General features: G+C 42.1%; 1 protein-coding gene across 4 annotated transcripts in view; it reads left to right on the forward strand.

Annotated features, from left to right (window-relative positions):
* Positions 1–9: 9 nt before the first annotated feature.
* Positions 10–15,058, forward strand: part of LOC108623674 (monocarboxylate transporter 3) — an 18,385-nt gene continuing 3,336 nt past the window's right edge. Inside the window, exons 1-12 of one of the 4 annotated variants that reach the window (XM_026812502.1) lie at positions 1,837–2,565; positions 3,898–4,053; positions 9,952–10,087; positions 11,090–11,294; positions 11,628–11,768; positions 12,056–12,244; positions 12,318–12,564; positions 12,669–12,867; positions 13,300–13,476; positions 14,067–14,289; positions 14,485–14,724; positions 14,798–14,923. In XM_026812502.1, coding sequence (XP_026668303.1) covers positions 9,962–10,087; positions 11,090–11,294; positions 11,628–11,768; positions 12,056–12,244; positions 12,318–12,564; positions 12,669–12,867; positions 13,300–13,476; positions 14,067–14,289; positions 14,485–14,724; positions 14,798–14,923 — 1,873 coding nt within the window. In that variant the 5' untranslated portion in view covers positions 1,837–2,565; positions 3,898–4,053; positions 9,952–9,961. Of the gene's footprint in view, positions 966–1,836; positions 2,566–3,897; positions 4,054–9,949; positions 10,088–11,089; positions 11,295–11,627; positions 11,769–12,055; positions 12,245–12,317; positions 12,565–12,668; positions 12,868–13,299; positions 13,477–14,066; positions 14,290–14,484; positions 14,725–14,797; positions 14,924–15,058 lie in introns of those variants that run through there. The other 3 variants (XM_018022349.2, XM_026812503.1, XM_026812504.1) reach the window with 3 other exon arrangements.

Below are 15,058 nucleotides of genomic sequence, written 5' to 3' on the forward strand. Positions count from 1 at the left end.
AATATTTCCGGCCAATTTATGTTCTAACACATGACATTCCTTTCCAAAGTACGGAAGAAGTGCTGTATCATTCGAGATTCTTTCACGTATACAGGATGTGCCAGAGAAAGTGTCAGAGCCGGGAGGTGATTCTGCAAGTCTTTTTGAACAACAATTTCCTTTGCCAAAATGCAAAGTGAGGCATGGTTTTTGAATTATTAACGAAAAACACTGACTAATAAGAGCGCGTGTAAGGCCCGCACTATGCAACGTCCGAGCGTCACGATCCGAGCCAACCCGTGGCTGAACGCGGGCCTTACGCGTCTCTCATTGCTCAGTGGTTTTCGTTAATAATTCAAAAACCATGGCTCACTTTGCATTTTACCAAATGAAATTATTATTCAGAAACATCTCCAAAATCACCCCTTTTCGGCTCTAACACTTTTTCTGGGACACTCTGTAGGTCTAAGTTTCGGCGCGTTCATTTAATCTTTAAAACGAAGTAACAGAACTGGTATAACTCGTGTTAACTATCCGCGAGAGATGATCTACTCGGGATGATCTCGTTACATTTCCACCGCTCTTCTGCGACGTGCGTACGAACGAAATGGGAATTCGTCGCGACGATAGGCGTATATTCTTGGCGCGACCTACCTTAAGTAAACTTGCACTTTCGATTCTAAGCACCGAGCGGTGCAGCAGGAGGGGACGAAGCACAGGAAATCGAGCAGAAGTCCGTCTTTCAGTCGCGCGAGAATTGCAAGTGGCTCGTTGTTTTACCGCGATTCTCTTGTGCTCTCTTTCAATTAGGTTTAACAGTTCACTACCGCGAATCCTACACCCTCCGTCGCTTTTTTCCTTCGCGAATTCTTCATGGCGTTCGTCCCTTCGGTCTGTTCCCTTCTTCTTCAGGTGAAGCGGACAACAAGCTGCGAACTGTTCGACTGTGACATCGATGCATTCTTGGTGACGATCATGACGCATACGTGAGTGGTTTTCGATGTGACTTAAACTTTTCACGGAGTGATATTACCAACAAAGTAAAATTATTACTGCGAATCGTCATAACGACTACGTGACATCAATGAAAAACAAAAACGAATTCCTGAGAGAACAGTGATTGAAATCCTAGTTTGCAAATGAGTTAGGTCAACGAACGAACGAACGTATTCTCAGACGAAACGAATGCGGCATCGAGCAAAGAGAAAGAACAATGCCTGTTTTTCTTCATGGGACTCCGTTCCTACACGTGCCATCACTTCTTGGCAGTCGTGCATGAGTTCATTTTCTCTAGCGTTTCACCATAGCACTGAAATAGTATTTACATACGCGAACCTGTTCAATCTCTCTCTTTTTCTTACACGACTTACTAATTAACAAAGTATCTAAGAGTTTAGCCCACTTTCGTTGAACGAGCATGTCCCACAAATACGCAAATAGCAGCCGCGAGACACGTTTAGGAACGCGTTCGAACATTCCGGTAGCACGTTGTATTTATGCTATGCTCGATTAGCATATTCTCGGCGATTTAATCGTTCCTATTTAGTAGATAAATCATTCAGCACCGTAGTCGCGGAACGTGCGGGATAAGCACGCGTATAATTCGATCGGATCCACTATCGGCGAACACCTGCGTCCGGGTTACCTCGACGGTAATCCATTTCTTCAATTCTCTACATCATCGTTATCCGCAGATTGAAAACCGATTGACGCACAGTCTTTTGACCGAAACGGTTCGTCTATTGGAGTGTTTCTCGGCGAGTACTCGCGGCAGCGTTCGACGGACAAAACTGCAACGCGTTGTAATGCGCATTTAACGATTAGTTGCGATCGCTGTTCGATCCGTGGGCGAAGGGTGGTGTACACCACGGCCGTCTCGTTTCGACGCGCATCGATGATCGCCGATTGCTACTCGAGACTCGCTCGAGCAACATGTTGCCGCCGCGTAGTTGCGATTGGACTATCAGCTGGCGATATCTACCCTTCGCGAACGCGCTTCGATTATCACTCAATACGGATCAGTCGCGCAATGGATTTAAAGACTCCGTCCGGATTTGCTCTTACCGCCGAGCAGTGATAGTTTTATAATCTCACAAGGTCGTGGCTTTTCACACTCGTTATCGGTATCATCTCAAGATGATCGTCCTGTTGATCCTCGCGCGTGTTCTTCCGCGAAGGACGACCGACGACGGGACGTTTCCTGGCGAACCTTCGGATTCCGTTTAGCCGCGGATTTCTACGCTCGTTGCGTCACGCTTAGCGGCTCCGCGGCGCGAGATCGTCCGACGACCGGACGTTGCGATTCCGACAAGCGTGTGTCCAACGATACAGATCCTCCGAGCCTCGAGGCGGACCAATCTGGCATTCGGTCGTTATCGGTGACCGATGGAAGCCGTGCACACCCGACGGGACACGTTCATCGCGCTCCGCTGGTTTACACTCGAGCACATCGCGCGTATCGTCTTAGTAGTATACGCGCACCTAACCGGCCAGGAACACGCGCGCGTTACGCTCCAGTCTCCGTTTACTTCTGGTGATCCGAGCGTAGAATTTCGTCGGGCGGTGACAGTGGCTTCACAAAAAAAGGTAATCATTCGACCTTATCGCGTTCGGCTTCCGTCGCGGTCTACATACGTGCGTAGATAGTACGTACACAGAACGTGTGCCTGTGTCTGTGCCTCGTACGAGATGAGAAGCCGCGTGTAGAGGCACGCGTGTGCCGCCACGCGTGTTTCATATTCACAAACGCTCACGCGCACTTCCCGCCTCGAGGTGAGCGCATGCGTAGCTCCCCTTTGCACGTGCTCGTGACAACACGTGCGTTCGTTTCGATCCTCGCTCACCCCAACTGCGGGGATGGAAAAGTGTGAGCACAATAAAACATTTTGCAGAACGACGTAGTTAAATCTTCAAGTTCTAATCCGCACTTCCGATACAATGTTATACATGATTGAATGATTCACGACGTGATATTTTATATATAAATGAATCAATATTTTAAATTACTGCATACACATACTTATCTCCTATCGTACACGCGCGCATTTATTTTCCCGCTTATCACGAGGCGATTCCATAATTAGACTATCGACGAGGCGCTTAACGCATCTATTTTTTTCGCCCGGTTTGATCCAGCGCAAAGTTGCTCGTTTATCGACGCTTAACGATGACGCTCGTTCACGAAACATCGTCGTTTCTGAAATTTCCATACGAGGCACGCGAGATAGGCGCGCGCGACCGCCGCGGCACAGGCACATGCGTGCGTAAGTCGACCGAGACGATCGGAATATTAATTTCGAATCAGTAATGGGGGCCTTTCTGTCGGCGGATCGACCTTGCTAGTTCTCTGTACACACTCGCGCGTATGGAAATTCCCTGCCGTTAATTTGTCCATCGGTTCCCCTATCTGCATCCTTATCGATTCGATTTGAGGCGACAAAACCGAACGGATGTTCTCTGGCTCTCCGTCGGACTTGCGGCGTCGGAAAATTTCAAAATCGATCGAACCGTCGTCGCCGGCCGAGTACCTACGTCGCGGCCTTTCCCTACCCACGGGAGCGGATGAAAAACCTGTACAATAATTAACGTACGTGTCCTCGTGACGCATTAAACGGAGCTACGAGTAGCAGCGTAGAACGTTAATATTAATTACCGTTGCTCAAAGACGAGCCTACGAACGATTAGAATTAGTCTTTTACGGGCCTGCAAACTTTACAAGTAGGATTAATTATATTGTTATCTCTGTATCATTTAGTACAAACATACTACTGGAAACAGTGAGAAGTGTTGTTACGGCTTATGTAATGATTGTACTGCACTGATGGTTCTTTTAAAGAAAATGGGAAAACATCCAAGAAATATATGGTCACGTGACACAGCTGGCTCATAAAAAAATACTGGCATTTCTGTTGGTTCAAGGGAAACTCTTGGAATGTACGGAAGGGAAGCTGCGATAGCGAGACGAGGGTGGGTCGAGTGACCCGGCCGCGGCAGGGTTTATTGGCCCGCATCACGGCTATTTTTGAAACGCTTGTCGCCGCGAAGCACCGATTCACTGTCGCCTCGCGATTGTTGGTAAATAAATATACTGCAGCAGCAAATCGATAGATAAGTTTTATTGAACTTCGGCCCCGACACGTGGCCTCCGAGAGATTGCCCGTTGGTCAGCTGATCTGTAGGTAGAGTGCGATTTTAATGAAAGAATTCTTGAATTCCTAATTTTATGTTTGAATTTTCGTTATCTGAGATTAGAACTGACGCTTCGTTATTGATTCAAACATTTTTCGTTTCATTCCTCAAGTAGATAGATTCATTTATAAAAGTCTTAAGATACTTAAAATACACTATGTAGATTTCATTAATTCAAATTCAGTAAATAGGTGAATTAAGTAGATGTTAATACAGTTAGGTACTTATTGCGCTTTAGTAATTACATTTGCTAATAGAATAGTAATGATAATGAGAATGAATTAGTACTAGTTACGTTTCCGATTAACTGTTCCACTATTTTTAGCAAATAAATAATGCATCTCAAGTATCACAACTTTGTTCTTACGAATAGCATTATATGAAGTATGAGCCACCGCTTGATCCGTACTACTGCACGCGTAGGATTGTTCATTGTGACCGGCGTCTATTCAACGCACGGTTCATTCACGGTTCGAGTGAATGGAAGGTTCGCCCTAATCAATTCCTCGAGAGGAGCAACAAGGGCCGGCGAAAGAATTCAATAAGGGCACGGCCGTTCGCCATTTTTCGATTTCAGCTACTTTTTCAAAGGACACTCGAAAACCCGATGAGTCGGAATTTGAACATATCAGCCGATCGGTTTTCTGCTGATTGACCCCCTTTAGAACAGTTGGGTAACAGATCAGATTGTAGTCGTACTATCATCGAGTCCACCAACGAAAAGAGAATAGATCTCAATACCTAATATGGTAATCACGTTTTCAGCAGTCCGATTAGATAAATTAGATAAAAAAGTGTAGCGTTGTAACAACCTGAAGTATTTTGATGATTAGCTAGTCGATAAGCGTTCTATTCGATAAAGCTGTTTTTAATTTGATGATTAATTGGATCTGAAGAGACCACTTCAAGTTTCTCGTTTGAAGAAATGAGTTTCAAGTATTTATCAAATTGCTAGAGGCTTTCGATTATAGTTGGGACATTAGATCTTTTAGATTTCAAAATTTTACCAATATCCATAATAGGTCCAATTTGTTTTTCATCGATAGCCCAGATACAGAAGCAAGTCGATAATAATCTCGTATTTAGTAAATTCCTGAAGATAAATGATCACGGTAAGACCTCTTTTTTTTATCGTTTACAGTAATGAGCCTGGTCGTTATTACGGTTATTTTCATACGTCGGGACGTGCAAACATTTGTGCGTTGATGCTTGATTAATGGGCCAAGAAGCCGATCCATGTATTCCAATCCTCGAGTACACTCGTTTCAATATTTATACGCGATATCAGCCCGCGCGCAACAATTTTCCATTCGACTATTATTCCAAGTGCTAAAGATTCACATACGTGGAATTATTTATCTGATTACGAAATTAAATAATTCTGAACGATCTGCCAAAAGCGTTTTATACGCTTGAAATGCTGCGAACGCGTAAACTATAATTGACTATTTGGTCGGTCATCGGAATCCCTGGATCCAGTCTCAATGTAATGGAAAAATACGGTGGAATCTATAAATATTCCCTAAGCGATCTCGCTCGGTAGGAGCATCCTGTTTTGTAAATAGGTACACTGGTCGGGCATCAATTAAAGCATGAAAATTCAATTGAAAACCTGACAATTTTCCAATTAGGCTCAATACGCCGGTTAAATCGAGTTGAACGAGTTCTCCTTAACGAGGTCTTCTTTCCCGCCATCAAAACGAATAGTTTGTTTCCGTGGCGTTTCCAAGAAGACGCGATGAGTGCCGACGACGCAGCTGCTTCGAAGGATACGATGATACATAAGTAGACCGTAGAATTTTATGCAAAATGAAACATTGGTGATGTCAATTAAAAAAATGAAATCCGAATCAAAATTTCTCTTATCTATCAGAAAACAACGATTTTCTTGCACTTTACATGCGTCCTTTGTATTCTGTACATCTCATATTGTATACATGCATTCAAATCATAGTTTATACAGATTAATCCATAAAAATTTGCTATTTTTCGATAGACAAGAAGTAACTGTTGAATCAAGAGAGATTTCTTAATCCTTTAACGCATGGATTAGAAATGAGAATAATCGATACATACATACATACATACATTAAATCTTTTTTTATTCAAATGATATTATTATACAAATATAATATTTATGTATAATAAATCGAGAGTAAAGTATTCTGAGTATATTCGGTTGTAATAAAATATAAAACCAAAACTATAGGTTTCACGAATTAACTCGCGGAGAAATCCGGAGCGGGGGACAATCGTTTTCTTAAACTCGAGTATTCTTGGGGGATAATTATTGATTGAGTTCAACATCAACAGAATGGACGATTATCATTTGAAATAAACTCGTAAACAATATTTCAATTATTTTTAGCCACTTGCTATGAACAATAAGAGGAACAACAAAATTCCTATTGACCTGAAACATTGATTGGAAAAGTTTCACAAGGAAGTAGACACTTCTTGGAAACTATGTCTTAACTCTCTCTCTCTTCCTCATAATTCGTTTTTTTGCAACTATCGTGAACCATTGATTAAACAGTAAAAATTCGATTCTTCGACATGTACTTCATCTTCCTTTCCTAGTTTCGAGGAGATTGATGAATGGCACATGACATGGGCGATGATCAAAAGCTCCCGCTTACAGCTGCCGCGATAAAGGTGTTGTGAAGCAAAACGGGAACGTTTCGCGGCTAGTCTCGCGCCCCCCTCGTCCCGTTATCGCGTTTCGTTATTTACGAAGACGAAGCGAGTGAATCGACGGTGAAAGAGAAAGAAACTGAGTGACGCGTTTGGTATCGAGCCAAAAAATGAATTCTCGAGGGAACGCCCGTACCGCGACGGCGGGATGCCGCATTGTATTCCAGTGCAACGCGATAACAGTTATCTGCTCGTTTTCCACTGATAATTGCTCCTTCTTCTGGTTTTCTGGAGCAACGATTGCCGATCGCTATTCCTCGCCTGTTTACGAATTTTTCCGACGGACCTCATTTCCATACGGCTATTATTACACTTTAGCTCTGCTCCCGCCCTATGGCCGGGGATTATTTCGGGAAAACGACTCACTTGTTAGACGTCGCGTAGATATATCGTTACGCGCGTCCGCGTTTCCGGCTTGCAGCTAAAAATTGCTGGAAGCATCTTGAAACGAGAGATAAAATTTCAACGCTACTTCTTTTGCCTCGGTTTTCAGTCCGTTTATCTGGAATACAATTTTTTCATATCTGAATCTCGAATTTTAATCAGATCGAAAGGGAAATATCAGATTTCGTACGATTCTTGTATTACCTATTAAATTTATAAAACAGCGGAGATTGAAACTCACAGGTATAAGAAGCAAAATGAATTTTCTGAAAAATCGAATACGATGAATGACGTTACGATATCGCGGTAGAGTTTGGATCGATTTGAAAGTCCATAGGAAGCTGCGAGGCGAGCGTGTTAACCGCGATTTACTAAAAATAAGCGCGCCCCTTATCAACCAGTTGAAGTTTACACAATCCTGTTTGCACAATACTCGTCAAACCGTACAACAATATATGGCTTCACCGTGGCTGATGGCGATGACGTCCCTGCGCGTGGACCTGAACCATTTACTATTACTATCAACCAGCGTTTCGAAATATCTTCTCCTCTCCACTTCGTTCTTTGTCCTGTTCTAGTCAGATCGTGACCGATTAGCCATTCGCACTTATTTATAACCGCCCCGCGACCTTGCGCTGTATCAACGCGGTGATCAAAAGGGTCAAGTAGTGAAGACGTTGACCCTAAGCAGTTTCTGATTTAAGAACAGCCTTTCTTTACTACCCGTTGCCTCTATCAAAAGTACATAATTTATTATTTTTATTATTCTCTTATTATTTAACCGAGATTATTGCCAGAATAAGAAAATATTATCTTTTGAGAGAAATTGTTTGAAATGTACTTGTTTAATTAAGCTACCGTATTCTTTATTATTCTCAATCCCGCGACGATATCCAAGCTAATCCTAGTAGTAATCCTATTGATAAACAGTGCAAAGCAAACAAGATTGATTAAATCTTGAGCAATCGGCAAGAATGATTGCCCGTATCTGATAATCGTCGTTCACTCAAACAAAAATAATAATCTAGCAAAATTGGTGTGTCGGAACGAGCGTCACCGACGATAATTTCCACTCCAAGGGACATAGGCGAGCGCGATAATAATTATTTTCCCAATGAATCTAGAATGCGTCAACGAGACACGATAACTCCCGACACTGGTATGTTTAGGAAGCCGCCACGTCGAGATAATTATATTCGTTTGTCGGTAAATTTAGGAAGTCTGACTACTGGCTCAGATAAACTCAAAGAAAATATTATTCGTCTGCCGTTTGCTCGCCGTTAAAATTTTGCTCCCCTTCGGTGTTATAACGTCAGGGAAGATTTGTGGCCGTCTCGTAACGAACGAGCAACCTTAGCTCACGGTAAACAGTAAGTGCAACGATGTTTCCTCATCGCTTTCGATAGAGACGCGTTCTCGTTTGATATGCAAAGGCCGGCGTGAAATCGGTTGACATAGGTCGTATCTTATCGTTGATTTACAAACTGCCAGATACAAAGCTTTTTTTATTAGAACGAGAACTTTTCCCCGACCATTCAATTGTCTCTCGTCGCTTCTATAGGATCACTTTGGTCGGAGAGTTTTTAGAGTGTTTAACGTGATCATTTATTCGTAGCAGGTGAGATTCCATGTTGTTTCACCTGTCACTTGTGCTATAATTATCGAATCGGTACGTGTTTCTTATATGTGCGTTTCCTAACACGTTTATTATTGCATAAACATTCTTGTCTATTATTTTGGTGTTGTGTGCATGGAAGCGGTAAGCAATGAGAATTAATGAGAGATTAAAGAGATGAGATACGAAGGGACCAGTCAGCGTTCTAAGCTGAAGGTCGTCTAGGGGCATTGAGAAAGGTCAAGGCCGGTCACGATCGGCACGTGACGCGAACTATCGTTTCGAATCGGCGATTCAACGAGTATGATTGCTTCTTTGCTCGTGGGACTGTACTTCGTAAATGCGGCCTAATCAGTCGTGTGAGAAATTATTTGAGGGCTAACTTCATCCTTAGTCGACTTCGTTCCACGCCGAACGAAGTCCGAAGTGTACAGTACATTCGACATATTTCAAAGTATTTCTTTCATTGACTCAAAGTAAGTTGGCTCCACGTTTCTTTTTTTAAACAATCTCTTAAGTGGTATCGCCCTTGGCCTACTTTATGCCAGTCGTTTTTTTTATTCAAAGATATTCTCCCATTCTTATTGATTTATCATCTTCTTCGTGATACACTCTGCAAACAGGGTACAATATCTAATATGATTCATTGCGGACAGCTCAACAGTAGCACGTTCTCCAGCAAGGATTCAATAAACCGTTCGCTGGCAAACAGCAACAGTTGATTACTCTGAAAGTTAGACACTCTTCCCATTCATCAATCGACTGGTTTATTCAGTCTCCTTTTATCTACTTCGATTGTAGCAATCGGATTTTTTTTTTCCATCTCTCCTCGCGCCAAGTATTTTTAATTTCATTCGGTTTTAATTTCACGGGGCGGAACAGTTAGTCGCCAGGTTCCTTTCCCGCCTCTCTGGCACGGTGAGCACGCGGATAATTTATAGGTATGATAATGACACGTATTTATGCAAGTAATGACGTGTCGGGGCACGGATTGAGGCACGGTATTTAATGGAAACGGGCGCGATGGTCGACAATTAATACGAATCGCACGCCTCCGTCGCGATTTCAATTTTCACTTGGTTCTGTTTCAGTCAACCGTGGATGACGATGGCGTCGATGGGGAATAAGACAGACGATCAAGCCGCGAAGGCACCGATACAAAATGGGACCGGTCCCAAGAACGAGGAGCAGCTGCAACTCGAAGACGTTCAAGACAATAATAACGAAGTAAGACACTATCTAAAATGCTTTACTTATTTCTGTATAACATGAATTTCAAAATATTTCAATAGTTCATTATATGGATCGTTTTGTTTTATACAGTTTCTCAAGTGAGTTAATCCTTGTATTTCAACAAATATTCACTTTTCGTATTTTTATATTCGTTATTGATTCAGCCTGTATGTCGATATGTAAATGAAAGAGGCGTGATCGGTTCTGAATTGATCAATGTTAACTGATAATGATCACGAGACTACTTTGTGTAATGTAGTTACATTTTTTTTTTAATGAATATTTAGCAGTGAGAGCAAACTGTTCTGTTTTACAGATATTACTTATATTAGACTGTACATTATATATTTTACTGGATATTACATTCTATTATATTCGTATTGTTGCACGTAATATCATATACCGGCATGGCGCCTGTTAGCTTGACTTGCGAAACGTGTTACTTCAACTTTAAAGAGATTACCGATATCGTTGCAAGGGCTAAAAATACTACTCATAATAGCATGTAACTCATACGATTCCACCCGGGTGGAGTGAAATCTGTATCAGCGTCGCGTCGCCACTGACTGATAACACGCCCGAGTTTTGGGTCACGCGCGGTCCAGCGAAATGCGAAAACTTTGCCGATGCTTCGCCGTTCTTTTAGCCTTGATCTCGAGCACCTTGTGAATTTCCATGGTCCGATACTGACGCGGCGCATCGCGTCGCCCATCGACGAACGCGATTGTTCCGCCTTCTTACCTCCGTTTTGCTCTAACTTCGAAATACCATTCATTCCCAAAACTTATTTTCCAACATCTTTTCGTCTGTCTTTGCGATTTTCTTAAGATATTATTATTTATTCTCGCATTTGATTAAAATTCATGTTCATCAATAACTATCATACTTTTTTTTTAATAACCATTTTTCTTCACTCAGAATTTGTTATTTGTGTTATATGAATTACAATTCCAATCGAAGGAAATGTCAGAATTATGAGATTTACTGTGTTGACAGAGCATCGAGGTGGAGATGGTGGTACCTCCTGATGGTGGATGGGGTTGGGTGATCGTCGCGGCTTCTTTTATGTGCAACCTATTCGTCGATGGCATAATCTTCAGCTTCGGTGTCTTTCTGAACGACATTTCCGAGGGCTTCGGCGTGTCTAAAGCGAGAGTAGCTCTGGTCGGCTCGTTGCAATCCGGATTCTATCTTATGGCTGGTCAGTGACAAATGTAAATCGTTTGACGCATATATTTAATATCTCTTCACGTTTTATTAATATCTTCGTAAATCGTCTATATTTAGACTGCGGATTTTTAAATAGAATAAAATATCATGTGTTTTAGATCATTATTTTCATGATTTAAGAAATGTGATATATGTACAGTTTTTTGATTTTGATATCTGACATATTTGCATTCATTCTGTACATGCAATTTTTCTATAAATCGAGCCTAGTTATACTATTGACAGTTAAATGGAGTGATTTTTCGTTTCGTGTTTCTATCAAACTTCTTCCAACCATTTAATGATAACGAGACGATTTTTACAGGTCCATTCGTCTCAGCTTTGGCCAACAGGTACGGTTTCCGGCTTGTCGCGATTCTCGGAAGCGTGATAAGTTGTGGCGCTTTCGTTCTTTCGTACTTCAGCACTTCCATCGAGTTCCTCTACATATCCTACGGCGTGCTCGGTGAGTTTCGCATTCAACAAATGCAGTTCACATTACTAACAGACTGCGGATTTCTATATAAAACAATATGATGTCGATTTAGATAGAAATTTGTTTTACTTTTAAAAGTAATAATACGTATTTTATTTTTGATATTTCTAATTCAATAATAATAAAACTAAGAATTACTTTGGTTAAACATATCCCAGTGTTAAGAAAAAAATATCTTTAAATCGAAGAAAGAAACTCTGCTACAGAACAGCATTCGGTCTCCCATTTCACGTTGTATTTGTGTCTTGCATTGTTAGGAGGTATCGGTGCGGGCCTGATTTACGTGCCGGCTGTGATAACTACCGGATTTTATTTTGAAAGATGGCGAGCGCTAGCAACCGGGATCGCCGTTTGCGGGTCCGGGATCGGCGCCTTCATGCTGGCGCCAATCTCAGACTTGCTGATCAAACAATTCGGTTGGAGAGGCGCGTTGCTCTTCCAAGCAGGTAACGCGACAGCGAACGGTTACGCGAGGGTAAATCGCTGGGAAAATTAGAGGCGTTTCTGTGATTGTTTTAGGGATGCTGTTAAACTGCGCTATTTTCGGCGCTATGTTCCGTCCATTGAAACCGACACTGATTAAAATGAAGCCCAATCTGGAGAACGGAGGTTTGGAAGTGAAGAGCAATTTAATGGCTACGGGAGTGTCGACGGCCTCGTTGCACTGCGTCGTGCAGCCCGGAAGGAGCGGTTTCTTCGGGACCAACAATAATACCGAGTACCCCACGGCCGCCGAGATACTTGGAAGCATCCCCAACATAGTAAAGTAATGCTTGAATCTCTATTCCATCGCAAGCTTCGTTATTCTCTTCATTTTTTCTTCGAGAAGGTAGGTTTCGAGGAGCTGATTTTAGAAACGTCTCTTTGCAGCGTCTCCAAGTCCTTGCATTCCCTTCATAAGGACAACGTGGAACTGCAGACTATGGAGAGAAAGCTGAGCAGTTCCGAAAAGCGGTTGTCCGTCCCGATCTATTCGGATTTGGACGTGAACGTCGATGAGAAGACCGTTGAGGAGGAGAACAATCTCCTCGGCGGAGACGTCGAGCGATTGAATGGCAAAGTGCCCACGGTGAGTACGAAACGTTCATATTATTCTAATAGTACGTGTCCACTTGTAACTTATCCGTATCGTATCAAAATTACGTATCATACTTCTGTGCTTTCGTTTATAATTGTTAGTGCAAAACGTATTTTTCGTAGATTACATAACTTATATTATAAGAGACAATTCTTATATATTGTATATGAGACAATTCTTAATTAAAGACATGAAAATAAAAATTGGAACGTAAATATTGTGTGAAAAAATTTTATTTGTTTTTTTTTATTGAAAATAAAGCTACGAAACTTTTCCATTCTAAGTGTTAGGGAGATCAACAATTGGTTATATGACTCGGTTGAAATTTGCGGGTAGTTTTATGGCGAATCCTTTGCCAGCAGGATTCATTTAGTCGCAATAACAGTATGTCCTGGTTAAGTAAGTAGAGGAAATTGTTGGCAGATTCGCCGACACACGATCAGCGGTCGGCGAATGCGCGCCGATTCGGACTGCAGCCAAAAATCGCTGAAAATGGGCAACAGGCGGAATCCCTTCAGCAAAGATCCGCAGCGGCCTTTTTATAGGGACGATATATTTTACGGAGGTTCCCTGAACAGGCTGCCGCATTACAGGTCGCAGGTATTTAGAAAAATTTCTCAAGCTGTTTCCACTGTCGAATTTCGCTACTCACTTCTAATTTCATTTATCAATACACAGTAGATTCTCGATTTAACGAAGTATACATATGTACAGGGAAGAATACCGGAAGTCCTTTAAATAGGACGTGACTAAAGAAACTATATTTTTTTTACTATTCTAATTATTTTTTAATTTAAATATTTAAATATATATTTATAAACGATATATATAAATATTTAATGGAAGACATACATAATAAAATTGGTAACAAACTATATATATAATTGGTAACATAGTAAAAAGTATGTAAGCAAATCTGACTGGAACTACATGCCAAGTTAAAGCGTCCGCTAAATCCAACGTCCGTTACAGTGAGGTCCGTTAAACCGAGGATTTATTGTATTGCGGATTTTATGCATAACGAAAAATGAATGTGCAGAAAATATAAACGATACAAAATATGAGAAATATTGCATTGCTTAAGTGATAGAAGGAATTACTGTCATACATGTTGCACAAAAATCCGTAGTAATTATAAGATATCTTTGGCTATAATTTGATCGTTAATTCATTATGTATGGTTTTGACAGCAATCGTCCGTTGGCTATCACATGTCCGTCACACGTTTGCCCACCGCGACAGACGTAGCCGAAGAAGAAAGCGGAAGCTGTTACCTCTGTCCAGAGAGCGTCCGCCGAATTCTCACTACAATGCTCGATTTGAGTCTTCTCAAGAGTCCTTCCTTCCTGATCCTAGCCATTTCCGGTGGACTGACGATGATGGGCTTCTACACACCCTTCATGTACGTCTCAGGTATCGTATCGCTCTCTCAACTACGTCTAACAATTTTTCTTTTACCTCGAGTAATTCGGCCAGAAGAGTTGCAAGCTCGTAAATCAAACGAAGGATTGAAGCCGAATCGAAGGACACGCGGTGACCCGTTTACGAGGCCGCCAGACGAAGAAGGGCAGGGAATTTGAAGTGAAGGTGATCGTTTTTGTTGAACAGATCGAGCCCAGTTGGCAGGCGTCGAGGCCTCCACTGCCATGTTCCTCGTCTCTGTGATCGGTATCGGGAATACCATAGGTCGTGTCGTGTGCGGAGTGGCCAGCAGCTTGCCAGGAGTTAACGCTTTGGTCGTCAACAACATATTCATCAGCGCCGGCGGACTCTTGACCATATTCTCCGGGCTGTCGCTCTCCCAAGGCTTTCAATTCTTTTACGCCGCTAGTTTCGGGCTCAGTATATGTAAGTTCAACCAGACTACGTTCCGAGTTAGCAAACAATATCGAAACTTTTGTTTCTTATTGCTTTCCGTTAGCCGTCTTCGCCTCATTGAGATCGATCCTCGTGGTGGACCTTCTGAGCTTGGAGAAACTGACCAACGCTTTCGGATTGCTTCTTCTGTTTCAAGGCGTGGCGGCAGCTATAGGTGCGCCCATCGCAGGTGATTAAAAAATATTGATTTCTATATTAACAAGAACGTCACGCGACAATCGCAATTGTAGATCGTTTAGGACGAAACGAACTTAAGGATGTATTGGTTATATACTCAATCCCAAAAGTTTATGTATCTTAGAAA

Source organism: Ceratina calcarata, unplaced genomic scaffold (genome assembly GCF_001652005.2).
Source record: "Ceratina calcarata isolate Rehan_Ccalc_2016 unplaced genomic scaffold, ASM165200v1 scaffold289, whole genome shotgun sequence".
In the NCBI taxonomy this organism is placed as follows: Eukaryota; Metazoa; Arthropoda; class Insecta; order Hymenoptera; family Apidae; genus Ceratina; species Ceratina calcarata.